The sequence below is a fragment of the Peromyscus californicus genome, unplaced genomic scaffold, assembly GCF_007827085.1.
Source record: "Peromyscus californicus insignis strain IS unplaced genomic scaffold, ASM782708v3 Scaffold_15__1_contigs__length_86483966, whole genome shotgun sequence".
In the NCBI taxonomy this organism is placed as follows: domain Eukaryota; kingdom Metazoa; phylum Chordata; class Mammalia; order Rodentia; family Cricetidae; genus Peromyscus; species Peromyscus californicus.
In genome coordinates this window covers 53,707,979-53,735,762 of record NW_026294447.1, presented here as the reverse complement: position 1 = coordinate 53,735,762, position 27,784 = coordinate 53,707,979, and the positions used below count along the sequence as shown (strand labels likewise).

The following is a 27,784-nucleotide window of genomic DNA, read 5'->3' as shown; positions in this document are numbered from 1 at the left end:
ACCATCAGGTGTTTTAGACAGGCAAAGAAACATAGCTTTGAAGAGTTAAACAAATGCAACATAAAAGAATGCGACACATCTTTGCATCATTAAACAAATATTCCACAGTATAAACGATTGTAAGACATCTTAAAATAATATTCCACAACAGGTCTCCAGGCCAGGAGCTGGTGAACTGTCCTCCCAGCCCAGGCAGGCTCTTGGATATTCCTTCTGCAACTACTTGGGCATGTGAGTGCTATGTTCCCTGCTGAGGTGTGGGCAGGACAGATCTGCTGTCCAGGATTTCCTTCTCCCCACATTGTGAGAATGGTTCTGGGTGGTACTCCTAAGGGAAGGCTTCTGGCCTTGCCCGCTCCCTGACCACACCTTCCCAAATGGGACTCTGTTGGTGCCTTTCCCTCAGAGTAGGTACTGAGCTCCTTGGGGATGGGAGAGACAACTTGCTGGGGGCAGAGACAACAAAAGCTGGAGTTGAAGAGTTCTGGGAGACATAGTTGTCACAGGGAGGTGACATCAGGGAACCCTGCCATCTTTGAGAGCAACCAGCTCCTCAGGTGACCTTCAGTGCCTCTGGGGAGACAGAGAACAACACTTGGGACTATTAATTGCTCTACAGAATCCTATGGAAGTTTCCTGTAGTGACAGCCATTAGAATTTGGAGCCTGGCCCTGCTCTGGAAGCCTGCTCTGTGTTCTGGAAAAGAAATGGTTGAGGCAATGTAGGCCAGAGTGCAGGGAGCCAAGATGGACTGTGGCTGAGTTCCTGTGTCTATCCTTAGCTCATGCTCACTCTAACCAGGCAAGGTCTGGTAGCCCCCCTCACCCCATATATATGACCGGAACAGCTGCATACACAGCTGGAATAAGCCCTGTCCTCCCGGAGCCCTGGTCATCCCGAAATGCTCATTAGTCTTCAGAAATGCACGTTGAGGGAAGAGGCAATGGCTGAGGGGAGCCAGGCAAATGCTTGCAATCCCAGTAATGGGGAGGTAGAGACAGGTGCATACCAGCTCTCACTGGCTAGCCAGTCTGGCCTACTTGGAGAATTCCAGGCCAGTGAGAGACCCTGCCTACAAAAACAAAGGCAGATGGCTTCAAAGGGACAGTACCAAGGTTTTCTCTGGCCCCCATGCACACCAACATATACACACTCTCTCTTTTCCCTCCACCCCCACTTCTTCTATACCCCCAACATATACAGAGGGGAAAAAACCCAACCATGTTCCCAGCCAGTGAAAGACCCTGTTCTCAAAAACTAAAGTGGATGGATGGCTCTTGAAGAAAGGCACGAAGCTTGACCTCTGGTCTCTAATTTATGTGCACACCTGCCCATGGCCTCTGACACTCACACACTCATGTACCTTCATATTTATTTTCTCTCCCTCTCTTCTGTCTCTACCCCACTCCGTTTCTTTATGTGTGTGGATATTTTGCCTGCATGCATACTTGTGAATTCAGTGCCTATAGAGGCCAGAAGAGGGCACCTGATTTCCTTAGACTAAACTTACAGAAGGTTGTAAGCCTCCATGTGGGTGCTGAGAATCGAACTCAGGTTCTCTGGAAGAGCAGCCAGTGCTTTTAACTGCTGAGTCATCTCTCGAGCCCCTGTCCCACTATTTTAGAATCTGATGGATAAGTTCTAGCAGTTTGGTTTAGCAGGACTTCCAAAGGCTTTTAAGGAGTTTGAGGATAGGTGCCACTGGCCTAGCCCGTTGGTCTTCAGTGTGTGTGTGTGTGTGTGTGTGTGTGTGTGTGTGTGTGTGTGTGTGTACACATTACCACCTTCAGTGTAAAATATAGGCATTTAACATGCCCTTCTGTAAAGCCTAGCTGTGTTGATTGGCTGGCATCAGCCTGGGATGGGGCATTCTACATCCCAGCCAGGCCCCAGAGGTACCAGCACCCACCTTAGCACAATCTGTTGTACAGCAGATGGCCAGTCCCATGCCTGCTGAGCTCTGCCCATTCTCTGTCAGCAGCTGACCCTGTTGCCGGAGAACCCCTAAGGACTCCTGTGAATTTTCACATCTTCTGATTGGCTGTCCTCCTGGAGCCTGCACTAATTGAGCCCAAACTCGGGGATCCATAGTAAAGCCTTTGGGGCCCCAGCCTGCATCAGGGGTGCCCACAGTGGCCTGCTTGCCTCCTTTCCCTTCTCAATTTCTTTGAGTTGCCAATGCCAGAGTTTCCCAGGTGGAATCTTGGCATCCCCCAGCCTATGCCTATTGCTAGAGAGCTTGGGGAAGCTCCTTGAGGATGCTATTTTATAGTCAGTCTACCGGAGAGAGAGAGGTGGTTCCAGCAGCAGCCGGTTTTCACAGCCAAGGACTGTTTATCTGTGATGGGCCAATCTCAAGAGCCCTTTATCAAAAGCAGTTGCTGGCCTGTGTTCTCAGTGGCTTTAACTGAAGTGAGCCTTATAACTCTCTTTCAGAGTGGGCCTTCTTGTATAACCATTGATAGTCATCTCTCAGTATCCCAGGGGGATGAGTTCTAGGACCCTGCCCCCTCCCTAGTGAATACCAAAATCTATCCATGCTCAAGTCCCTTAGATAAAATGGAATAGCATTTCCATAGAACCTGTGGGTGCATCCTCCTGCATGCATGAACCACAAAGTCAACCAATGCATTCTCGTTAGTTGAAATACTGTATTTCTCAGGAAATGACTAGAAAATGCCTGTAATGTCAAAGACATATGCTTTTTGTTGTTGTTTTTGAGAGAGGGTCTTGTTATGCAGTTCAGGCTGACCTGAAAGCCACTGCATAGCTAGCCCAGGGTAGCCTCAAACATGAAGCAATCCTCCTGCCTTAGCCTCCTGTGTACTGGGATTGCAGGAGTGCACTAGCTGACCAATGCAAAGGTTTTGTTGTTGGTGGTGGTGGTGGGGCGGGGGTGCTGAGACAGGGCCTCATCTAGCCCAGCCTGGCATCAAACACAGTTTGTTGCTGAGGATGACATTGAACTCCTGATCCTCCTGTCTCCACCTCCTGAGCTTTGGGATTGCAGGTATACACTACTGTGCCCAGCTCAAATGCAACGTAAAACATCAACAACAAAACACCTTTAATTCCAGCTCTCAGGAAGCAGAGGCAGGAGGATTTCTATGAGTTTAAGGCCAACCTAGTCTACATAGTGAGTTCTAAGCCAACCAAGGCTAAATAGTGAGATCCTGTCTCAAAAAAAAAAAAAAAAAGATTGATCAATGTGGTTGGCTGCATCAATGGATGTGGAAGCCCTGGACATCGAGAGCTGACTGCATACTTAGTGGACCGAGAAGGTCGTGGCACCTCACCTCTCCAAAGCTTGTGCACATTTCACTCGTTCCCTCAGCCTGTCTACTACCGCTTCACTCTCTCCAAGATGGGGTAAGACACTGGGCTCTTCCTAAGTCTAGGTTCTGCTGCCCTGCAGGGGGGTATGGTGAATGGGGCAGGATTCAGGTTCAATAGCCAGTTCACGCTCCCTGAGAGTCCCCCAGCCCTCCTTCTTACACTCCACTCTTAGAATCACCTTCTGTTAACACCGTGAAAGAGAATCCCAAGGACCGTCGCTCTGGCACTGTGGATGGCGACCTCTCTGCAGCACCCTCCACCATCCCCCTTAACGCAGAGGAAGGGAGCCTTCCTCAGCACACTTGGAGAAGCTTAAGGATTAAAACCAGCTGGAGCTCAGATCGTGAAATTCTATCTTTGTATAAGAGGCCAGAGGGAAGGAGAATGGAAGGGTGGGAACCATATGTGGCGGGGAAGGACTGAGTCACTGCTGAGTCCGGTGAGTCACAGCCCAGGGAGCATGCCCCTCAGGACTCAGGGTCAGTGTGTGGTGGGCCAGCTAGGGTGACCAGGCAGGAGCCCCAGGATGTAACTTCTCGGAAGGACCTTAGCTTTCCTTGGTCATGAGCTCCTCTCCACCCCTTCGGGGGCCCTGAACACAGTGCCGGGAGGTCAGGTGGGTGGGCACAGGGCGAAAGCGGCCAGTGCAGTAAGTCTGAGGGGGCCTGGCTGTCCCATAGAGCTTGTCCAAAAGTCTAGGTTCTCGATCTGAGACCAGGTCTCTGAAGATGGCCCACAGAGGGCTGGCTGCCCCAGCTGCCCACGTCACTTGGCAGCTCTCAGTGGAGGCCTGGCATACGCTGGGGTAGGCAAGCTGGGTAGCACTCAAAGCTAAGAAAAAAAAGACTTGAGCTGTCCTGGATTCAAGTCCTGTTTGTGCTGCTCGCAGGCTTCTTAGAATCCACAAACCCCAGTTTTCTCATCTCCACAGAAAGGAGAATGGTAAGTGCCTGCATGGGCCTTTGAAGGGTGATTAAGTGAATAGGTATAAACCCTCCCAATAGAGCAGGGGTTCTCAACATTCCTGATGCTGAGACCCCTTGATACAGTTCCTTGTGTTGTGGTGACCCCCAACCATAAAATTATTTTCATTGCTACTTCATAATGATAATTTTCCTGCTGTTACGAATCATACTGTATATATCTGTGTTTTCTGATAGTCTCAAAAGGGTCATGACCCACAGGTTGGGAACCACTGCTATAGAGCCAGGCACATGAAGGATGCCCTGGAAATGCTGACTGCAGCTGTTCCCACTGTGGATCTAGAATCATTGCTGCTAGGCAGGATCTATGCTTCTCTGGATCTTCGTTTTCCTTGCTGCAGAATGGGACTGGTGATGCCACACCTGTACTGTTATGTTGAGAACCCGACTTTGCCCCTTCCTTTATTTGAGGGGATCTGGTGTTGTGTTTTGGGGGTGCCTTCAATAAGATATGCTTCAGTTCTGAACAGGGTTCCATGAGCCCTGCATCACTGGAGGGCAAGCATTATTGCAGGGCACGTCACTAGGGTGGTGTGTGTGTGTGTGTGTGTGTGTGTGTGTGTGTGTGTGTGTGTGTGTGTGTGTGTGTCTGTCTGTCTGTCTGTCTGTCTGTCTGTCTTAGTTTGCTTTCAATTGCTGTGATAAATACCATGACCAAAAGCAGCCCGGGGAAGAAAGGGTTTATTTGGCTCACAGGTTAAGGCACATCATGAACGAGGGGAGAAGTCAGGGCAGGAACTCGAGGCAGGACCTGAAGCAGAAGCCACAGAGGAGTACTTGCTCCTTGTGGCTTGCTCAGCTCACTTTCTTACCCTACCCCAGGACCGCCTGCCCGGGGTGGCACCACCCGCAGTGGACTGGACCCTCCTACATCAATCATTCATCAAGAAAATGCCCCCACAGACTTGCCTACAAATCTGACAGAGCCATTTCCTCAAATGAGGTTCCCTCTTCCTGGATGACCCCCAGCTCATGACAAGTTGACAGAAACATGAACCAGCACAAGATGACTGAGGCCAGGGGTCCAGCCCCTTACCAACGGCAGTACAGAGCCAAGTACCTGCAGCTTCAGCTTGGGCAAAGGAAAGGAGAGGGAGGGAGGTCTAATTGACCCTGGCAGACAGGACATGGAGCCTCAGTGGGCAGGAGGCCATGTTGGGCAATTTTGTCAATGCCAAGAACCCTGCCCTTCCTGCAAGACTGGTCCCTTGACACCAAATTGCAGCTCAGCCATTTGCTCTGGATCAAGGGCCAGAATCAGGATCAAGGGAGCCTTTAAATGGACAGTGTGCCTTGCTCTGGCCCAATCCCCTCCTACCTGCCTCTCCCCATCCCGTCTGTGCCTATACTCATTGTCTTAGTCACAGTTTCTGTCGCTGCTATGAAACACCATGACCAAAAGCAAGTTGGGGAGGAAAGGGTTTATTTGGCTTACACTTCCACATCATAGTCCATCACTGAAGGAAGTCAGGACAGGAACTCAAACAGGGCAGGGTCCTGGAGGCAGGAGGTGATGCAGAGGCCATGGAGGGGAGCTGCTTACTGGCTTGTTCCTCCCTGCCACCTCCAGTGCAGGTCTGGTAATGTCACCATCTCCTTTTCTCTGCAGCCTGGTAACTGATCTCTGGGTCCCTTTTGTCCTATGGCAACTTCTTGCTTCCTTTGATCCACTACATCCATATAGATGCCTTGAAGAAACTCCCAGAAAACTGTTCAAACGACACCCAAATCACAAATATGGGTAGAAAGAGCAGTTAGAAACTAAGAGGAAAAATGTTTATTAATTTTAAAAAATAGACCACATGTAATGTATTTACTTGAAACATATTTGGAATCTACTAGATTCTTCAAAAGCATTTAGGAAAAGATTTTATTTTTATTGTGTGTATAGGTGGGTATGTACATGTGAGTACAGTGTCCATGGAGGCCAGAGGTATAGGATTCCTCTGGAACTGGAATTACAGGTGGTTGTGAGCTGTCCAATGTGGGTGCTGGAATTCAGTTCCTTTGCAAAAGCAGTATGTGCTTTTAACCTTCGAGTGATCTCTCCCACCCTGGGAAAGCATTCTTTTAAAGCTTCATTTAATTTTATGTTTTCTTTTGATCAATGCATAAAACTATCCATTATGGGCATAGTGTGCAAATTCAGTGAGGGTGTGCAAGGTGTGCTGTGCCCAGCATCCCTCTCCTGTGCCCAGCGTCCCTCTGCTGTGCCCAGTGTCCCTCTGCTGTGCCCAGTGTCACTCTCCTGTGCTCAGAGTCCCTCTGCTGTGCCCAACGCCCCTCTCTTGTGCCCAGTGTCCCTCTCTTGTGCCCAGTGTCCCTCTCCTGTGCCCAGCATCCCTCTGCTTGCTGTCTTCATGTTTAGAAACTTCGCTCTCCTTCTAGTTCTTCATAAGTGTGCAACAGGTTATAGTGAGCACAGTTTCTTTTCTTTTTTTAAAAAAGATTTATCTATCTATCTATCTATCTATCTATCTATCTATTTATTATGTACACACTGTTCTGCCTGAATGTATGCCTGCATGACAGGACAGGGCACCAGATCTCATTGCAGATGGTTGTGATCCACCATGTGGTTGCTGGGAATTGAACTCAAGACCTCTGGAAGAACAGCCAGTGCTCTTAACCACTGAGCCATCTCTCCAGCCCTCGAGTACAGTTTCTTTTTAAAATACTATTTCCACTTGTGAGGTCAAGGCATATATATTAATATATATATATATTCAATATTCATATAGTCCCATACACATATATATTTATACACACACACACACACACACACACACACACACACACACACACACACAGGATTTATTAGAATGGCTTATAATCTGTGGTCCAGCTAGTCCAACAATGGCTGGCTACCAACAGAAAGTCCAAGAATCCAGTAGTTATTCAGTCCATGAGGCTGGATTCTCTGCTGGTCTTTGGCATATGCTGGAGTCCCAAAGAAGTAGGCTCTAATGCCAGTGAAGGAATGGACTTGCCAGTGACAGTGAGGGAAAGCAGGCAAAGAGAGAGCTTTCTTCCTCCACGTCCTTTATATAGGCTATAGAAGGTGTGACCCAGATTAAAGGTGGATCTTCCCACCTCAAAAGATCAGGTTTAAAAGTGGGTCTTTCCAACTTCAAAACACAGGTATGCCCAACCACCTGAGTTTTAGTTAATTCAGATGTAGTCAAGTTGACCACCAAGACAGTGTATAAGTGATTGCCTGCATGCATGCATGCATGTGCGCGTGTGTGTGTGTGTGTGTGTGTGTGTGTGTGTGTGTGTGTGCGCGCGCGCGCGCGCTATGTTTGTGTTTGGTGCCCACAGAGACCAGAAGAAACATTGGATCCCCGGAACTAGTTACACATAGTTGTGAACTGCCAAGTTGCTAGCTGTCCTGTTGGTGCTGGGAACCGAACCTGGGTCCTCTACAAGGGCAGAAAGTGCTCTTAACCCCTCGGTCATCTCTCCAGCCTTTTGTTTGCTTTTTCAGCTGTCAGCTTCTTACACTTGCTTGCAGAGATAGTCTCTCCCCATTGACTAAATGAAGGCTGTCCCATACAGGTCTTTGTACTGATGGGGCCCTGGGTAGAACTCGGGGGTCCATGAGTTTAGATGGGAAACTGACTCCACCCTTACCCCCGACTTAACCCTGAGCTGATGTACACAGGCATGTACACAGGCAGCAGGGAAGCGCCCCCCACAACCTCCCGCTATTCATGGGGCCTGGCATTCCATCACGTGTATTTTTAGTTAATGGTGCAGCTGTCACACATGTCTCCAAGTGTTGTTTATGTCCAATGTTATTTCAGAGCTACGGGAGTTATAGGAGCCATGGTTAGATTGTGTGATTTACTGTGTTAATGTAGTAGTAGTAGTAGTAGTAGTAGTAGTAGTAGTAGTAGTAGTAGTGTGTCTCAAATTTGGTTTTCCGGGTTTGCTAACTGGGTCTTATTATGGCTGATTTTCTTCAGTCTTTGCACTTGAGAAGGCACTTAGCCGCCTGCAGCCACACATGCTCTGTGGGCAGCTGTCCATCCTGAACGCTGCCGCCACCCGGGCTAGGTCTGTTTATTCACTGCTGGGGCTGCAGCCTGAGGTGGGCTGGGCGCCGTGTTAATTAAATTCCTGGGTGTGGCATCTCTCTCCAAGAGGTTCAGATCCCCTGAACTCTGCCTGCAGCCTCCCCAGCCAATGTGAGCGGCCTCTGAGGCTGGGCTGAGCCCTGGCTGCGGTGAGGTGCGTTACTGGGTCACCGAACCAGCATGCTCTCCTCGGCAAGCCCTGCCCGTGAAAGGGTTCTGCTAGTGACCAGGGGGCTCCTGTCCTCTGAGGCTCTGGGGATGATTTTCTGTCCCTACGTTCCTGGCTTTGTAAAAAAATAAAAGCTGAATTCTTGGAAGCTAGACAAGACCGGCAGCTAGTGGGCAGTTCCTGGCCACAAAGAACCAACGTGGAGGCCAGCACACGTGAAGGCGCATTTCAAAAGAAGCACGGAGAGACAGGGCGTGGCTGCAGGTGTGGATTAAGTTTCTAGAAAAATGTCAAAACAGCTCTAAAAGGAAAACAACGAGTTGGGGGCTGAGCTCTGAATGGGCAGCAGCCACGCCTAGCATGCCGCCTGCCCTGCACCGCCCACCCATGCCCATGTCCTTTGGCCCAGCACAGCTGGCACGGCCTTTGTCTGTGTCTCTTTGTCTGCCACAAATTTCTCCACCCAGTGCCATGGGGATTGAGGCCAGCCAGATTCCCAGCCAAGGCTTTTTGTGTGATTTAGTCATGTTCGGAAAAGGTTTTACTTATTCTTTTTAATCATAAAAAGATGGCTGCTCTTTCCCGAAATTTTTCACAAAGTTTTGTGAGATTGAAAATCCGAGATGGGCCAGAGAGAGGGCTGAGCGGTTAGAAGCACTGCTCTTCCAGAGGATCTGAGTTCGATTCTCAGCACCCACGTCAGGAGGCTCACAACCACCTGTAACTCCAGCTCCACAGGATCTGACAGGTCTGGCCACTGCAGGCACCCATGTTCATATGCACATACACATACATACATACACACACATACTTAAAAATAAAATAAATATTTTAAAAAATAAGTAAAAATAAGGGGGCAGAATCCTTCAGTGGTGATCTTGGCAGGGACAATTGCCCTTTGCCAAGTAGCTTCTGAGGCTACGGTGGCTCTCCTCATAGGAGAAACCTCAGGTCTTATATAATGGCAACCAGGCCTTTGAGGGGCTGGGTCACGTCTACATACCCTCAACTCTTACTTAGTCACATGAGCCCAGTAATGGGGAGTCCCAACCTTTTTATATGAGTGGATTTTTTTTGCTTTTTAGTGTTGATCTTTTTTTTTTTTTTAAAGATTTGTTTATGTCTGTTTTATGTATGTCTGTGTACCATGTGTATGCATGCAGTGCCTGTGGAGGCCAGAAGAGGGCGTCAGACACCCCTGGAGTAGCAGGTGGTTGTGAGCCACCATGTGGGTGCTGGGAAATGAACTCAAGTCCACTTGCAAGAGCAGCCAGTTCTCTTAAGGCTGAGCCATCCCCCCAGCCCCTTGTTGGTGGTGTTTTTGTTAGGGGTTAGGTATATATTAAAGACATAATTCTGCCTCACTTTGGTGTTGTATCCTCAGTGTTCGCTTCCACAAGTCCCCACTAAGCTTGCATTCTGTGGGCGACTATAGAGTCTCAAGTGCAAGTACACCATAGACCATAATATAAACCAAGTCCCTGCGGTTGGGTGTGGAGGTCACTTCTAGCTTCCTTTCGGTTAGCCACTTTATTTTTTATTATTATTATTAGTTAGCATACAGAATGATAGATTTCAGGATCTGTGGTACATATGACTTTTCATTCACACATCCCACTGCTCTTTGCTCCCCTCCCCAGCTCCCCTCCCCATCCTCCTTATCCCCCCCATTGGTTCCTTTCCTCATTCCAAATAGTCTCCCCCTGCTTCCGTTACATGTGTGTATGCACATGTGTGATATAATTAAACACAGATTTTACATATGAGTGAGCTTATGTAATACTTTAGATATCTCCTTCTTGCCCATCACCCTCTCTTGTTCCCCTCTCTTTAGACCTCTACTTTCTGCCCTATAGGCACCTTCTACTCATGTCCTACACATTTTTGTCATTTTATTTTTATTTTTTTTAAATGATTTATTTACTTTTATTTCACTTGCATTGGTGTTTTACCTGCATGTATGTATGGCTGTGTGAAGGTGCCAGATCTTAGAGTTAGAGACAATTGTTAGCTGCCATGTGGGTGCTGGGAATTGAACCTCAGTCCTCAGGAAGAGCAGTGAGTGCTCTTAACCGCTGAGCCATTTCTCCAGGTCACATTTCGCCATTTTAAATAGTAGCATGGCTGGGATGCAGCTCCATGGTAGGGTATTTCTTTAGCAGACGCACAGCCCCGTGTCCCATCCCCAGCATTTGCAATAAAACAAAATAATGAGAAAATGGTGTGTGGGGAGTTTAGTGTTAGAGTGTACGCCCATTCTGGGCTGCTTCTTCCAGCAACCTTGGACGTTCTGTGCAAGGCATCATGGGAGACTGGCAGATAAGTCAGACCCAATCCCTTCACACAGAATGTGGATGTAAATAACCTTAATCCAAAGCAGGTTATAGTCGCTGTCAGCTGACACCTAGAATCGGAATGCAAAAGAGTTTTGTCTTGGTTTAATGGGATTTTAGAGAACGCTGGATGAGAACATCTGAGACTTTGCACTCACAGTGCAGGATGAGGTTAGGAGCAGCCCAGCCGTGGGGATTGGTGTGGGTGCGTGGCTTGCCCCAGCTGGCAGGTATCACTAAGGAACGGGTGGGCTTTATCAGATGGACTGGGTCAGCTGATTGCCTGTGTCTGTGAGGGCACCTCCCAACCCCACCTCCCGCTCCACAGAGGGACACAAACAAGAATTGCTGGGGACCCAAGTTGGTGTGAAGTGGGAACAGTATAAACTCACATGGTCGTCTCCTTGCCGTGTTCATTTCGGAGTGCTCTGGGCTTCTGTGATGCCCGGGGCAGTGTTCTTTCAGTTGAGGGCTTGGATCCATTCAAATCAAGCTCATTTGGGGTCTCGCCTTCTCTGTCTGTGAGCTTTGAGAGCTTTGTGGAGGGCCTGAGAATGTAGATAGGAGCCACCTTGCTCCCAAGCTAGAGAACGGGACAGGGAGGCTACGTGACAAGGGGATGTCTCTACCAGCTGCTGCTCGCCGCACAGCAGAGGCTGTACCTGCTTTCTCCCTGTCCATTTCCAGCTCTGGGCACCTAGGATTAACCACTGTGCCAAGTGGGGAGCATCATGGGGAGCACTGGTATGCTGTGCCTGCTGCTGCCTGGGGTCTCTCCATAGCTCTGACCTCATGTGGTCCTTCTCAGTCTCCACAGGTGCCATGACGCAGCAGCCCCAGGAGGACTTTGACAGAAGTGTGGAAGATGCCCAGGCGTGGATGAAGGTGGTACAGGAGCAGCTTCAGGTCAATGACAACACACAGGGGCCCCGAGCGGCCCTGGAGGCACGGTTGCGCGAGACAGAGGTAGGCAGTGGCCGGGCTTTGCTGGCAGTGTGGCATCGGCCATCTCCCTCCTCCTGTGGCTGAGAGACTAGAGTCATTCACACCCTGACCTGTGTTTAGATGTCTTGGTCATTTTACTTAAATATACATTCTGATAAGGTGGTTTGGGGCTGAGGCTGAGGTTCTGATCTTCCAGAAAGTTCTACATGATGACCCGGCTGCTCATCCAGGCTTCTGTCACAAAATGTCCCTCCTTCCATCTGGGGTGGGGGTGGGGAGACATCTGCACATACAGGTGAGTCCCCTAACCCTCTTGGCTCAGACTTGGCTCTGCCCAATACCCACATCTTAAATCCAAGGCTTCTGCTAGGCCTGGATCGCCCCACTTTTACCCTCAGTAGGGAGCAATTAAGAACCAATAGTTGAAGGCTGGAGAGATGCCTCGGGTCTAAGTATGTCATCCAGCTCTAGAAGAGGATTCGAACTCAGTTCCCAGCATGCCTCTCAGGTAGCCCACAGCCACCTGTAACTCTAGCTGAAGGGGATCTGTTGTCTTCTGGTCTTCGCTGGCACCTGCACTCACATGCACATACCCTCACACAGGCACATATACACATAACTAAAAATAAAATAAATTATTAAAAAGGTGGGAGGAGTCTGGAAAAATGGCTCAGCAATTACAAGTACTTGCCATTCTTTTAGAAGACCCGAGTTCAGTTCCCAGCACCCAAGTTGGCAGCGTACAACTGCCTGTTACTCCCGCTCCAGGGGATCAGACACTCTCTCAGCCTCTGTGGACGTACATGTTGTATACACACAGGCATACACATATGTCGATTTGCTCAGAGCTTGCACAGACACACCGAGAAGTGCGCTTTGCCAGTCTCCCAGGTGGCTCTCGATCCTGTCAAGTTAACAGTTGAGACTAACCATCAAGTCCTCTGTTGTCTTCCTCTGAAGCTCTCCCCACCTCCCATTGTCTGCCAGAGGAAAACTAAACTTCACCTGGCATTAGAAATCATCATGTCCACCCCCCTTTGCTGTTACCCCTCCCAAGACTACACGATCCTCCTCTATTTCCTGTTACTAGGCTTTTGCCCATGAACTGTGTCTCCTCAGAATACCCGTCAGCTTGGCATGAGTAAGCGTGTGAAACGAAATACTGCCAGGCTTTTCTGCCCCCAGCTGGCTTCCTGGCACCCTCCTGCCCATCACTACCCATCAGCACCCCTGTCCTCCAGTGCCCTTCCCCAGCAGCTCGTCACATGAGGCTGGCAGGTTGTGAGTGAGGGCTGAGAGGGACATGGGAGGAGCTGTTGTCTAGGCTGGTGAGTGTGTGCATGTGTGTGTGTGCGCACACACACGCTTGTATGTGTATGCATGTATGTATGTGTGGATGGGCTCAGCCCTGGAATTGGGAGGACCACCTGATTCCTGTGGGCTAGGACACTGGGACACTGGCCATACTTGTGGTCACAGAGCTCCCAGATCCTCTTCCAAGTCCCCATGTTTCATTCTCTTCACTCTGTGGTTCCCAGCCTTCTGGGCCTGCACTTGAGTCCCATCCTCAGATTTCTCACCAGCTTCTAGGCCTTGTTCTGATCAGGGGCACCTTAGCATTTGCTGGGATCTGGCTTCGAGAAGTCAGGTGTGTGCATCCACAGCTATGTCTTGCTTCTCCACTTTTCGCTCCTCTGCCTTTCCGATTGTGGGCACCATTTCCATGCTTGGCATCAATGCTGCCTCCTCCAAGAAGCCCTTTTGGATTTTTCCCAGTTCTAGTTCCTTTTATGATTCTCTTGTCTGTAGCCCTCCCCCTGTCCTGCCAGGAAATCCCAGAATGGGCCATACTGTCCAGTGCCGTGCCCAGCCTGTGGTCAACTAGTGTTGGCCGGGTTGAGGGGAAACCCTTGAGAAAGTCTGCTCTAGCTTTACTGCCTCCTTCTCTCCATCGAATCCACACGCCATCTTTGCCACCAGCTGCTCTGAACCAGCAGAGCGATTCTGCTGTTCCTGTCTTACCAGACTTCCCTGGGATCCCGCTCACCGGTAAGGGCCCTTATGCCAAGCAAAAGCTACAGAAGGGAGCCCCCATGCCATGGCAGGGTGGGTGTGGCAGAAGGAGGGACCAATTCTTCCTCTCTGTCCCCCCACCTCCCCCTTCTCTGTTGCGGCCTCAGCCCCTCCTGGCCTCGGGGCACAGCAAATGTCCCTTCTTGCTTGGTAACAGGTAGGGAACAAGCCTCTAGGTCTGGGGAAGGGAGGCTTTTTTAGTGTTCTGTCTCCTCTGGGACCTTTCAGCTCCTTTCAAGAAAGCATCATGATTACATGCTTGGAAAGAGCAGAGGGTCTCGGGCACTTTCTTGTCTCTCCAAGACACTGAGGAAGACAGCAATACCTCCATGACCAGGGCAGATTGAAGAAGCAAGAGCCACTTGGACTGAGCATCCGGTGCGCAGGATGCCGCCCACCACCAGGAACAGGGTCCTGCAGTATGACTGGGAATGAATCCTTTGCTGGCCTGAAAATTGATTGCCCCTCCCTCCCATGGGAGATCAGGTGGGCAAAGGCGAGATCACTCAGTAGGGTGCTTAGCTTTGGGAAGGAGAGCTTTGTCCTTGTCACCTCATAGGCAGGGCAGGTTCCTTAGGGGTGTGGCCTGGGAGGCTGAATTTCACTTCTTCCCCCAAGTTAAAGGATCTCTTGGTTGGCAGAGGCTAGCAGATCCCCGTGAGACTCAGGGACCTAGGATCCTCCCAGGCGACTTTAGTCTCGACCCCTGGCTTCTGAGGGTCCCCAACATTCTTAGCTGTAAAACTGGAGTGAGCAACATAACAGGTGTGAGGACTGTGACGGCTTCTGCATCCATCTGGGCATGAGAGATACCATCTCCTAATTATTATTATTAATCAGATCAAATCTCTGGCAGGCAAAAGATTCGTTCCCAGCCATACTGCAGGCCCCTGTTCCTGGTGGTGGGTGGCATCCTGCACACTGGATGCTCAGTCTAGAGCATTCCGTAAGTGGCTCTTGCTTCTTCAGTCTACCCTGGCCATGGAGGTATTGCTGTCTTTCTCATGACTGATTATTACAGAGTGGGACACAGGTTCTTGTAGCTAAAGTTTTCCTGTGTCCACCTGGCTCCTGCAGCCGCTCAGACCCAAGTAAACACAAAGAGACTTATATTACTTATAAACTGTATGGTCATGGCAAGCTTCTTGCTATCTAGTTCTTATATCTTAAATTAACCCATTTCTATTCATCTATAAGTTGCCACATGGTTTGTGGTTTACTGGTACTTTTACATCTTGCTTCCTCTGTGTCTGGCTGGTGACTCCTGACTCAGCTTTCCTGTTCCCAGAATTCTCCTCTCTCTTTGTCCTGCCTATACTTCCTGCCTGGCTACTGGCCAATCAGCACTTTATTCATTAGCCAATCAGAGCAACACATTCACAGCATACAGAGCGATATCCACAGCAGGTTCTTGTCTGGGGGCCTGACATAGCCACTGCCCATAGAGGGTGACTTGTCACGTCCTGCCACCCCACAAAACAAACAAAACCTCTTCCCTCTTGTAAGGATGCTTCCCGCTCTCCACTTGACCTGGTCCCACACAGAGACAGGGGAAAGGGGAGGGGACTCTTAAGTTTCACTCTTTGATAACATGTGTGAGTGGGAAGTCTCCGTGTTGTCATACACTGTTGTCATCCTGGTTAACTTTGATCATAGGAAGCAAAAGAGAGGGCTGGGGACTATGTACATGTGTTGGAGGAGGGTCTGTCTAATTACGCTACAGTTGACAAAAATGCTTACTTGCATGTTCTGTCAATATGCTTAAAGCAGTATGTAAGTTGGACATAGCAGGGATTTCTATATTGTCACTGGAGTGAAAGGGATGCATAGAGCAGTCATGTGACCTGCCTGAGGTCACTCACACACTGTCAGAGAAGGCCACATCTGAATGTCAGGATCCCTTCCTTCTCCATCCACCTAGAAGGCACAGAGACAACCAGGCTGCCCAGGACATGAGTGTGAGAAAGTTGGGAGCTAAGCTTGAGGTTAGGCCAAGGGGAGCTGCCAATAAGTCAAGCAAGTAGGTGGAAATAAAAGAGAAAAAAATAGATTCTGTTGTCTGCAAAAACAATGTAATAATAGTGGCTAGTTACTGGTGCCTAGGGCAGTGAAGCATGCTAACGTGACTCAGTTTAGCCCTGGTATTGTAACCATCCTGCCTGCCTGTCATAGGCCTGAAGTACAGAAGTCACATGGCAAAGGTCACCCTATTAGTCCATACATGGCCCTAGACTTAGTCCCGTCACCTGATCGGGAGGCCAAGCTTCAGTCTGTGAGGTGGGAATAATGACACTAGTGATGGTAGCTGTGGTTAACTACCTGCTGTGCCTCATGCCCACCCTCAGACAGCTGAAGGCAGGATGAGGTTCAAGATGTAGGATGTTGAGCTGGGGCTGGCGGCACACGCCTTTAATCCCAGCACTCGGGAGGCAGAGGCAGGTGGATCTCTGTGAGTTCACAGCCAGCCTGGTCTACAGAGCAAGTTCCAGGGCAGCCAGGGCTACACAGAGAAACCCTGTCTCAGGAAAAAAAAAAGATGCAGGACATCTAGAGGGGATGTACCCCTGAATGATAATGGGGCACAGGGCTAGAGGCATATCAGAGGGGTAAAGGGGCGTACTGTGTGTTCCAGTTTCATCCTGCAGCTGTGATAAACACAGTAACCAAAAGTGGAGTGTAAAGGGATTATTCGGCTAACACTTCCAGGTCACAATCCGTCAGTGAAGGACGTTGGGGCTGGACCTCAAGGCAAGAGCTTGAAGGAAAAACCACAGAGAAACATTCTGCTCTGTCTTTGTCTTTCTTTCATCCATCTCTCTCTCTCTCTCTCTCTCTCTCTCTCTCTCTCACACACACACACACACACACACACACACACACACAGCCCAGGCCTACCTGCTACCTGCTTAGGGATGGTGCCCCCCACAACGGGTAATGAACAATCAGGACAATTCCTTCACAGACCTGGCCACAGGCCAATCTGATCAGGAAGATCCTTTACTTGAGACTCTCCTCAGATGAGTCTAGGTTTTGCCAAGTTGACTAGGATACCTCATAAACTTGACTACATGAGTTTGATTTCCAGGGCCCACAGTAGGAGAGAACAGACGCCTCCAAGTTGTCCTTTGACCTTTACATATTACTGTGGCACACACTCACCCACACTCACCCACATACATCACACACACACACACACACACACACACACACACACACACACACACACACACAATTATTATTTATAAATTTAAAGAAAGAGGGAGAGAGATGAGGGCTGAGAGACAGGCTGGAGACAGACTGGATAGATGTAGGCAAGGCTCCGGGGTGTCCTTGAGTGACTCACCCATCAGGAATGGACTGCCAAATTCCTGTCACCCGTGGGAGCAGGGCCTTGGAGCAAAGGGCAAAGCAGTGTGACTGACTCCTTTAGAGCCTTGGCTGGGTGGGGACCACAATAGCATCTCACAGCAGACTTGAGGGTGTCACCTCAAGGCCACACACATGGTGATGAACGCTGCCTACAATTGTTTTCTTATGAGTTAAAATCCGAAAGGTTGATCTGCTCATACCGTGGTACAGGACGCGGAAGGCACATCCCAGCAGAGAGTGAACTCTGTCTGAGTTGGAAGCTGGATGTGGCCCAGTGGTCAAGGACAGGGATAACCTCCAGGGCTCCCTCTCCCTTCCCAAAGCCCCCCTAGCAGTTTGCTCAGGGGGCACATCAGAAGAGTATAGAGCCTTAAGCTGGGTTGCAGCAACTCTAGCCATGAAATCCCAGCTCTTGGCGCTGGAACAATGTCTGTGCCTGGTGGTGGTGTGTCTAACCCTGGGAAAATGGCTGTTGTATCCACAGAAAATCTGCCAGCTAGAGCCTGAGGGATGCATGAAGGTGGAACTGGTCCTGCGGGCGGCTGAGGCCCTCCTGGCAACCTGCCAGGAGGGCCAGAAGCCTGAGATCCTGGCCCAGCTGAAGGATATCAAGTCCCAATGGGAGGAGACGGTCACCTACATGACTCACTGCCACAGGTGAGGATGGACAGGGGACCTCACTGCTACAAGCTCAGATGCTGGTGACCCTTCTTACCCATCTCCATACCATCTTGGGACCTCTGTCTGAGTGACACTTCTTCGGACTTAGGGGTCCTGGGAACAGCATGTCCTCTTTGGATTCAGGCCAATGTCTCTTTCTAATAACACACAGGCGTAATGGTGATGCTGGGTGGACCCTGGACACTCGAATTGTTGCATCAGCAGTCCTGATGGGCTTGCGTATGTGTCCTCTGCAGAACGGCAGGCGTATGAGAAGGCCTGGCCTTGACCAGGGAGATGGCTCAGTGGGTAAAGCGCTTACTATGCGAGTATGAGGACCTTTCGGATCCCCAGAGCGCATGTACATCTGAACGTGGTAGCGCATGACCGAACAGAACTCTCTGCCTTCCAAACCCTTCTCTCTGACATTACAAACGAATGTCTCCATGTTGACTGCAGAGATAGGGTCCTCTAGAGAGGTGGACACTGAGGCAGATGAACGGGCGGAGCTACCCTGAGAAGTCACACAGGCCCTCAGTCCTCTATCACTACCTGTCGGCCACTAACTGGCCCGTGGATAGTTGTATTCTGCCTAATATCAGGCACAGTCCTGGAGCAATCTTCCAATTGCTTTCAGGCAGTATATGCTAAGGGCCTGGGGCCACTGTGGGCAGAGTGAAGGATTTGTGTACTGGCAGTGGGAGTTCAGAGCAAGAATCTGGGGTGCTGGTGGCTCAGGGCCCCCTAAAATTCATCTCCCCAGTGGGTGGCTGAGGGTATTATAGAGTCCAGGCTTGGCCTCATCTGGGAGATTACTTACAGGATGTAAAGTCTCATAGGAAAGGAGAGTCTAGAATCTGGATTGTGACTCGGCATAGAGAAGTCACCTTCATATCCCTACAACACAGCCCCTACTATCTGGGAGGGGGCAGCGACAGGGTTTCTATACCCAGGAGCTGGGGTCAGGCCTCTCAGCCCCTCCATCTCTCCCACAGCCGCATCGAGTGGGTGTGGCTGCATTGGAGCGAGTATCTGCTGGCCCGGGATGAGTTCTACCGCTGGTTCCAGAAGATGGTGGTCGCTCTGGAGCCGCCTGTGGAGCTGCAGCTGGGCCTGAAGGAGAAGCAGTGGCAGCTGAGCCACGCCCAGGTGTTGCTGCATAATGTGGACAATCAGGCTGTGCTCCTGGATAGGCTGCTGGAGGAGGCAGGCTCCCTGTTCAACAGGATCGGGGACCCCAGTGTGGATGAAGATGCCCAGAAGAAGATGAAGGCTGAGTACGATGCTGTGAAGGCCAGAGCCCAGGTAAGCCGTGGATGGCTCCGTGCCCATCCATCCCTCTTCTGCTCACTCATAGTCAGTTCATCGCCCCAGTCTTTCATTAGCTACCCCCCATCAGTCTATCTACACACCCACTTCCCACTCAGCTTCCTGGCCTGTCTGCTCCCTTCCCCAGTATATTAGCAAGCCTCCCTTTCACTCACCCCATCCATCAGTCTACACTCTCCTATCTCTCCTGCCCATCTGATCACTCACTCATCAGTCTACTGCTCCCTAACCAACTAGTCTATTTGTCTCTCCAACCACTTAGCCACCCACCCCACCCATCTACCCACCCATCGAGCCAGCCTCTCATGTCGTAATCATATCCATCTGTTTTCTTGCCCGCCCCCTACTCATTGTCTGCTGTCCATCTTCACCCACTTGCTCATCTATCCGGCACCTGGTTACCCATCCACCCATCTTGCACCTACCCATCCACCTATCCTTCCACCCATTGTCCATACGTCCAGAGTTGCTCAGGGCTTCATACACATGTGGATGTTTAGTAAACATGTACAAAGTAATGGATTGTGCAGTTCATGTCCCCCAGTGGCTTTCCTTCATCCTCCATCATTCCTCCCCTCTCTTCCTCCCTCCCACCTCCCTTCATTTCTTCCCTTTTAGTACCCCCCCTTCATCCCTGAAGCCCATCTACTCCTGCTCTTGCCCTCACCCCAATCCCTCTGCCCCATCCTCTCACCTCATCCTGGCCACGTTTTGGCAACAGTTCACCGAATTATTATGTTAAATGGTTACTTTTTGGAAATTCTGTTTTTCTTCATTGGTCTTTATCTGTCCACCTGTTCCTTTATAAAAATGTCCCTTGCCTGCAGCAGGATTATGTTCTTACTGTTATTAAGCATCCATGTCTAACAGTGGGAGCTGCAGGGGTAGACACTCGGTGTCACTGTGTCTCCTGCAGGGTGGATAGGCTTCCCTGTGGCTCTGTGATTTCCATCTGAGCTTATTCCATCAGGGCGTGGTGCACATCCCCATGGCTGAACCTGCCCTTAGCACAACTCTGTGTTTGCTCCAGCCAGGCACTCTGGGAATCAACCTTCATGGTCCCTGTTTCTCTGTCTCTGTGCTTGCTTGGTGGTTCCTGATGTGAGTGTGCTTATTTGTGTTTTGGAGACAGGTTCTCACTGTGTAGCTCTGGCTGCTCTGGAACTCACTCTGTAGACCAGGCTGGCCTCTAACCCACAGAGATCCACATGCCTCTGCCTCCTGAGTGCTGGGATTAAAGGTGTGCACCATCACGCCCAGGTTCGAGTGTGTTTTTTAAAACTGATCGCTGAGCCAAATTGATGCCATAGGCTCTTGGTTCCATGTTCTGCAAGATGGCTGGCTTTGTTTGTTGCCGATTTATTTATTTGTTTTAGGTAACTCCTTCCTTTTCATACTGCATTTGTAGAAATGTGTGTGTGGTCTCCCAGTGGTGGAGAGTGAGGGCGGCACTCTCGGGCTCTGTCCCTCTGCAGGGTCTCTGCTCCTCCTGGGTTGGAAAGCCATTATTCCTCTTACAATCTGAGGGAACAGTCTCAGACCCAGCAACCAAGACCCAGGTGCACTATGTGGCTGGTGGTCACAGGTCCTACTTCTGCAGCCAAGTGTCCCTTTCTGTGGTGTGCTGTGGTCTGCCGTCCCAAAGGATGAGTCTCTCTTTGCTGTATTCCTGCTGGTGTTGTGGGAGGACACTCACTTATTTTCCTCAGTGCTGGAGTCTCTTGGGGTCCTCAAGCCCACGAAATTTATGGGAAAGAATTTCTATAATAAGCCAGTGTGCTGATTTCCATGCCTGAGAGAAAATACCAGAAGAAAACAAAGGAGGAGAGGTTTTTAATTCGGCTCACAGTTTTAGCCGGCTCAGTCTGACTCCTGCTCTGAGCCTGAGGGTGGCGTAGAGCATCATGGCGGAAGGAGGCTGTGGTGGGGCAAGCTGCTCACCGCTTCAGCCAGGAAGCAGAGAGGAGTCGGTAGCCTCTACTTTCCAACAGCCCATTCAGCTCAAGGCTATCAGTGGATTGACCCATTGATGAAGTTAGTGCCCGCGGATCCAATCGCCTCTCAACAGCTGGAGACCAAGCCTTCCACACACGAGCTGTGAGGGGACATTGACATCCAAATAGCAGAGAATGGAAATCCATTAGAGACACTGAGCGCCTGAGAAGGGACTGGGTTCCAGGCCAGGCCTTGCTGCTTCCCATTGGTATAGGGGTTGCTCACTTAATCATCACTAGGTGTTTAACTCTTGGAGAACTGGCCAGTGTTTGCCCGCCATAAAGGATCTCCCTTATTCTCAGTGTATGAAGGACAGACAGAAGCAGCATCCTTGTGTGGCACATTGAACTGTTTATGAGAATCACACACACATACACACATACACACACACACACACACACACACACACACACACACACACACACACACACACACATGCTCCTGGGGACACGTGGCTCCCCAGGCTGCTGGCCTGGGTCAGGATGGATGGACACAGTTGTATCAGGTTGACTTGGCTCTTGTAGCTGGTTACCCTTTTCCAGACTCTACAAGTACCATGTGGCCAGGGCAGGCACAGGAGGAATTCTCTCTCCAGGTCTGCTCCTCCAGGCCTGGCTAGGAAAGGTTCCTGGCTGTTCCCTGTGACTTACAGAAACAGGTGAGGACAGGGAGCAGAGAAGAGGAAGCGTGAGATTTGTGTGTTTATATGTGTGCATGTGTGAGAAGAAGATAGGTACCAGGGGAAGTTGGTGAGTACCACTCCCACCCCAATTCAGAAGCCATCATGGCTCATCGCCTCTGGGAATCTCACTGTCTGCCTCATATGACCCTAAGTCCCCCAGAAATCATAGCTCTCCGGAGCAAGTATTGTCTTTCCTAAGCCTCTTCTGTCTCTACCGCTTCAGTCCTCCGGCCGTCTTACAGTGTAGACAGGGCCTCTTACAGTGTAGACAGATGGGAGAGATGTCAGCAGGTGCTTTTATAAAGGCTAAAGACAACAACAACAACAATAACAATAATAATAATAAAAATAAAAATCAGAAGGTCAGGCACCACTGACCCAACAGAAACAGCCAGAAGTTCGTGATTCCCAAGGTAGACTTGGATCCTGGGAGTGTCCCCACACCTGAGTCCATCGGTAGGTCCGAGGGGTAGATTGGGTGTAAGAGCAGCAAGCTCTCTGAACTACTGAGCTGCTCTCCAGCCTTCTCCATGTCTACCCTGTGCATCCCGGTTGTCAGGTTTGGCAGCAAGGGGACAGTTACCTGCTGAGCCACCTCGACACCCCCAGTCTGTTTTTATGGCTGTCCAACCTGTGAGTTGATGAGCCTCTGATATGGGTGGGGACAGGGCCACCCCCTTTGGCTTTGGAGACCACCTCTAAGAAGCTTCTAGGCCCAGTGTAGAGGTGAGCAGCAGTATCAAAAGGAAAGTGCAGGCAGGCCAGCTGGTGCCAGGAGTGTCTTCCTTGTTTGATTTGAAACCATTGCTTCCGAGTGGCAAACAGCAGCATCCTCCCTCTTCCGCCTCTGAGAAGGGCTGCCTGGCATCAGGCCATGGGTCCTAGACTTTCCACAGCCCTTTGTTGGTGACATAAATCCAAGCCACCCTGTTAATTGCTTGGGTTTTGACATTGCTGATAACTCTGCTTGCTGCAGATCGTTTAATTGTGTGGTTTAATGAGAAGGCGGAGCCCTCAGCCACTCCTTACCCTGTCACCCTCCCACTGGCTGAGCTGGCTTTGAAATGGCTGTGCCTGGCGCTCAGCTAATCTGGATTCCTGCCTGCCGCCACTCCTTGCCAGCGCCTGCTCCTCATCACACGGACTTTTATTTGCTCTGGACTTTCCTGGGTGCCAGCACCTCATCATTTACACAGGCAGTGTTACCCACCATTCATTACTAGGGGCGGAGGGGGGGGGGGTCCTTCCCACCCTCATCCATTGCCATCAGCATTAGGCGCTAAGGTTCCTGGTAACCCGCTATGACTCATCCGTGAGCCTTTCCTGGGATTGGAGGGCGCTGTGCGTGTGCAAACCACACCACAGGAAGTGGGAACCATTGAGGGAACTGAAGAAGCTCCAGCAGCTTTCAAAGGTTGAGGACTGATCTGTGAAGGCAGTGGTCCTTGCCAAGGCTCTCCTTTGGGATGCAGGTGGTTCTTATCTTGAGAGTCTCAGCTCTTTCCTAAGTAACCTGGTCCCAAGCCTTAGCTACCTCATCTCTAAAATGGGGAGATTTTCTTCTGCATGTTGTGCATCTTGCCGAGGTTTAATGAGCTATTATTATTGAGTGGTTTTTGGTGAACAGTGTCTGGAAGGAGGGGAACTGTGCACAGACTATCTGCCCTCCTCACTGGAGGAATTGGGACTCAGCTTCCCACAGGCTCAGAGCCTTCCTAGACACGGCCTGCTCCACAGCAAGGAGCTGAGGTCACCAACCTTCAGCTGCTACACTGTCTGGTTTCTCGTGTGCCTGCTTGGCGTTGGGCTAAGAACAGCTTTTAGGTGTTTAAACGGGCAGGGGAAGTTTCAAAGCTGACTGTCTCATGACCTACAGAAGGGACAGGAAGTTCCGGGTCTAGGGTACAGAATGAAAGGTTTCATAGGAACAGGGCCGTTCTTTTCTATGCTGCTTGGCTGCTTGTGTGGCACAATGCAAGTAACTCTCGAGTGAGTAATGGCAGTAGAAGCCACAGGACAGGCAAAGCCAAAAGCATTTGGCTTGTTAGAAACAGCCTGGGGTCCCCCAGCTTAAAGGGTCCCCCCCTCATCCCTATGTGGGGATGAGAATGTAGTGCCATGGTGACTATCTGGATCTCAGCTTGGGCCCTGTGAGAGTCCTAGGCCTCCTGACTCCAGTGTGCACCTTATAGGGGTGACCCTATTTAATGCCAATTGTTCCATCATCAATGGTGTTAGGTTATGGCTCATGAATGCCCAGACGCACAAGGTGCGTGGCGAATGAGTCCTCCGACCCTTTCCTCAACTTTCTCTGCAAACCCCCTCTGTCCTACTTTGCTCCTCTATTTCTGTGACAGAAACTCTGGCCAAAAGCTTCCTAGGGAAGGAGAGCGTTTATTTGGCGTTTATTTGGCTTACTGTTCCAGGTCAGTGTCCATCCTTGAGGGAAGTCAGGACAGGAACTGAAGCAGAAGCCACAGAAGGATGCTGCTACTGATTTGCTTTATGGCTTCCTCTCTAGGTTGTGCTCAGCTACCTTTCTTATACAGCTTGGACCGCCCCCCCCCATCTCTGGCTGTCCTAGCGGGGTGACCTTGGGCATGTCACTTCACCTCTCTGGGCCTCAATGCCCTTGTCTGTCAAAAATAAAAATGAGAGCCCCTTATGGATGGGCAGGGGAGTTTACAGAGTTTGCATGGAACATCCTTAGCAATGCCCACAGCAGGGCGAGGGTGAAGGGAGGGCAGGAACAAGGGCTCAGAGGGACAGTGTTCTGTGGCTGTTATTGTTGTTGGTGTTACTCCTGTACCCTAGTCAAGTGGCATTCCTCAGACATAGCAGGAAAGAATGCCAGCTGTAGGGTTGACCAGGCCAAGTGCTGGCATGTGTGGGACTCCAGGGTCTGGTCCTGACTCCAGCACCCCTGATGTGTACACTCACGCCTCCATATAGATGCCTCCCGACTCCCTGCCAAGCCAGTGATTGTTCCCTGGCCTTAAAGAGCCCCAGCCATGCCAGGTGGCGATGGCACATGCCTTTAATCCCAGCATTCGGGAGGCAGAGGCAGGCGGATCTCTGTGAGTTCGAGGCCAGCCTGGTCTACAGAGCAAGATCGAGGAAAGGTGCAAAGCTATACAGAGAAACCCTGTCTCAAAAAACCAAAAAAAAAAAAGAGCCCCAGCCACAGGCAGTGGGCTCCTAGCCAGGCTGGGGACCTTCATGACAAGCAATTTCTCCTGCAGCATAGGGTGGATCTCCTGACCCAGGTGGCCCAGGAGCATGAGCAGTACCAGGAGGCTGTGACCGAGTTCCAGCTGTGGCTGAAGGCAGTGGTGGAGAAAGTGCGCAGCTGTCTGGGGCGGAACTGCAAGCTGGCTATGGAGCTTCGCCTCTCTGCACTGCAGGTATACCACTGCGACCCAACCAGGACACTGTGTCCCAACTAGGGTGTCTTGAGGCCTGGCTGACGGAGGAGACCCTACATATTGCAAGTGGGGATATCAGTTTCCACATCAGACACAGACACCCACAACCCACAGCACAGACTCCTGGGGAGAGAGTCCGGGGATCCAGTACAAAACATTTGGTGTGTTGGCCATTCTTAGCTATATATCAAGGCCAACCTGAGCTACATCAGCCACACACATTTTCTCCATCCATCTGTACAGATACAGTGATATAGATAAACATGCATCTAAAATATAAATAGGTATCTGCACACACACATACTGTGAGGCTGAGTGCCCCTTGACTCTTTGTAGCCCCATGGCATATCTTGCTGATGGCTTCAAGTTGGTTTTTTTTTTTAGAAACATTAGCAAATGCCACACAGTGCTGAAGACATACATGTCCAAAAGAGACATTCTCCTGTAAGTGCTCAATGGCTTGGAGGGAATAGTTCCCATCTCACAAGTCCACGTGACCTAGAGCAGACAGTCCACCCCTGGCATGATCCCCAGATCTGCTCTGAGAACACAGCTAAACCCTGCTTTCCTGCTATCTCCCCGTCATCCTGGACAGGACATCGCCAAGGATTTCCCTAGGGGTGAGGAGTCTTTGAACAGGTTGGAGGAGCAGGCCGAGGGTGTCATCCAGAACACCTCTCCTTTGGGTGCAGAGAAGATCTCCGGGGAGCTGGAGGAGATGCGGGGGGTCCTGGAGAAGCTGAGAGTCCTCTGGAAGGAGGAAGAAGGGAGACTGCAGGGTCTGCTCCAGTCCAAGGGGGCCTGTGAGCAGCAGATCCTGAGGCTGGAGGCAGAGCTGGGAGAGTTCAAGAAAAGCCTTCAGAGGTTGGCCCATGAGGGCTTGGAGCCCACGGTGAAGACAGCCACAGAAGATGAGCTGGTGGCCCACTGGAGGCTGCTCTCGGTAAGTACAGGGGTGCGCTGGGCCTCAGGTTGCCACTTGGAGAATCGGAATCGGCTTTACGCATGCTCTCTGGTGTGCCTGATCCTTTGGCACCTGAGTTCCCTAAAAGGGCCATTGAGAAGGCAGGTGTTTATTCCCATTTCAAGAAGGAGAAACTAAGGCCTGAGATATTTCCCCCCTTGCAATCCCTAAAGGCACAAAGTAAGTTGGTGGCAGACTCGGCATTGGGATGAGGGACACGTTCTGGCCAGGAAGCGGCGAGGTTAGCAGTGGAGGGAAGCTCACGGTGGAGAGACGATGTGAGGCAAACCCAGGGCAGGTCTGGGGAGGGAAGGCGGCGTGGGCTCCTACCCACTCGGGAAGTCTTAGTCACCTTCATGTCCCTGTAACAAAATGGCTGAGGTGAACTTAGCAGGAGCAAAGGTTTGCTGTGGCGCATGCGCTGGAGGTGCCGGTTGAGGTCCAGAGACTGCATTTCTCCGGGCCTCCGCCAGGGACAGCATGTCATGGTACGAGTCTACGGCAGAGTAAACCATTCACCTCTTAAGCCAGAAAGTAGGGCCCGTGAGGAAGACAAGACAAGCAGGCCCTTACGGACCCCTTCAGTGGCACACCTCCAAAGACCTAAGGACCCCCTGGACCCCTCCTCCTAAAAGCCCCCAGTACCGCTGCCAGCACTGTTCAAACCACGGCAGGAAGTGTGCAGACAGGTTTTAGATCAAGCTGTCCAACACTCCCCAACCCCTTACTTTATTGTTAATATCATGATTTGGTCGAAGGAAACACTTGAAGTTGGTGCTGAGGCTCAGTGGTAGAACTTACCTAAGCTTGCATGGGACTCCAGGTTCCTTCCCTAGCCCCCTTCAAGTGGGAGGGCATTAAAGGAAAAATCTTTAAAAAAAAAATAATAAAAGTGGCCCTGACCGCTCTTCTGCCCCACCATGGTGCTAAGGTTTTCTCGAGCATCCTTTATGCATTTGGGAGCTTTTCCGCCCAGCCTCCCAGCAGGTCAGGTTGCACTGCATCTTTCTACAAAGGGGACCAGGCATCCTTGAGGGCCACCTGCTTCAATCTGAGTTGGAGCCTGGTGCAGAGGTTGAAAGTGGGGACTGCAGGACTAGCCTGTGAGGGTTCAGGCAGGTTCCTCTCCTTTCTCCTGGGCAGCTTTTGGGGCATGGTTTTTACTTCAGGTGTATGTGAATTGGGAATAATGGCCGTAGGGCCAGAGAAAGTGCTTGGTGCCTAAAAATGTCGATGCTTAAGAAGTTCTGGCTCTTAGCGTGGGTCCAGCTTGCTAACCAATAATCCACGTTCTGGAAATCCCTTCTTCTTCATGGTCGTCCTTTTTGTTAGTGTTGGGGATTGAACGCAGGTGGGGGCCTGCAGTTTAAGATATCCCCGAACCAATGGGAGCAGTTACAGTAGACTGAAGCATTTGTCACAGTGTCACTGTGAAGAAGATG

General features: G+C 50.6%; 1 protein-coding gene across 4 annotated transcripts in view; it reads left to right on the top strand.

Moving 5' to 3' along the window:
- The window catches only part of Syne3 (spectrin repeat containing nuclear envelope family member 3), an 88,346-nt gene that overhangs the window by 23,193 nt on the left and 37,369 nt on the right, over positions 1-27,784 (top strand). For 3 of the 4 annotated variants that reach the window (XM_052738885.1, XM_052738883.1, XM_052738884.1), the window contains exons 2-6: positions 11,709-11,866; positions 17,772-17,944; positions 18,943-19,252; positions 25,196-25,357; positions 25,974-26,321. In XM_052738885.1, coding sequence (XP_052594845.1) covers positions 11,723-11,866; positions 17,772-17,944; positions 18,943-19,252; positions 25,196-25,357; positions 25,974-26,321 — 1,137 coding nt within the window. In that variant the 5' untranslated portion in view covers positions 11,709-11,722. Of the gene's footprint in view, positions 1-11,708; positions 11,867-17,771; positions 17,945-18,942; positions 19,253-25,195; positions 25,358-25,973; positions 26,322-27,784 lie in introns of those variants that run through there. The other variant, XM_052738886.1, reaches the window with a different exon arrangement.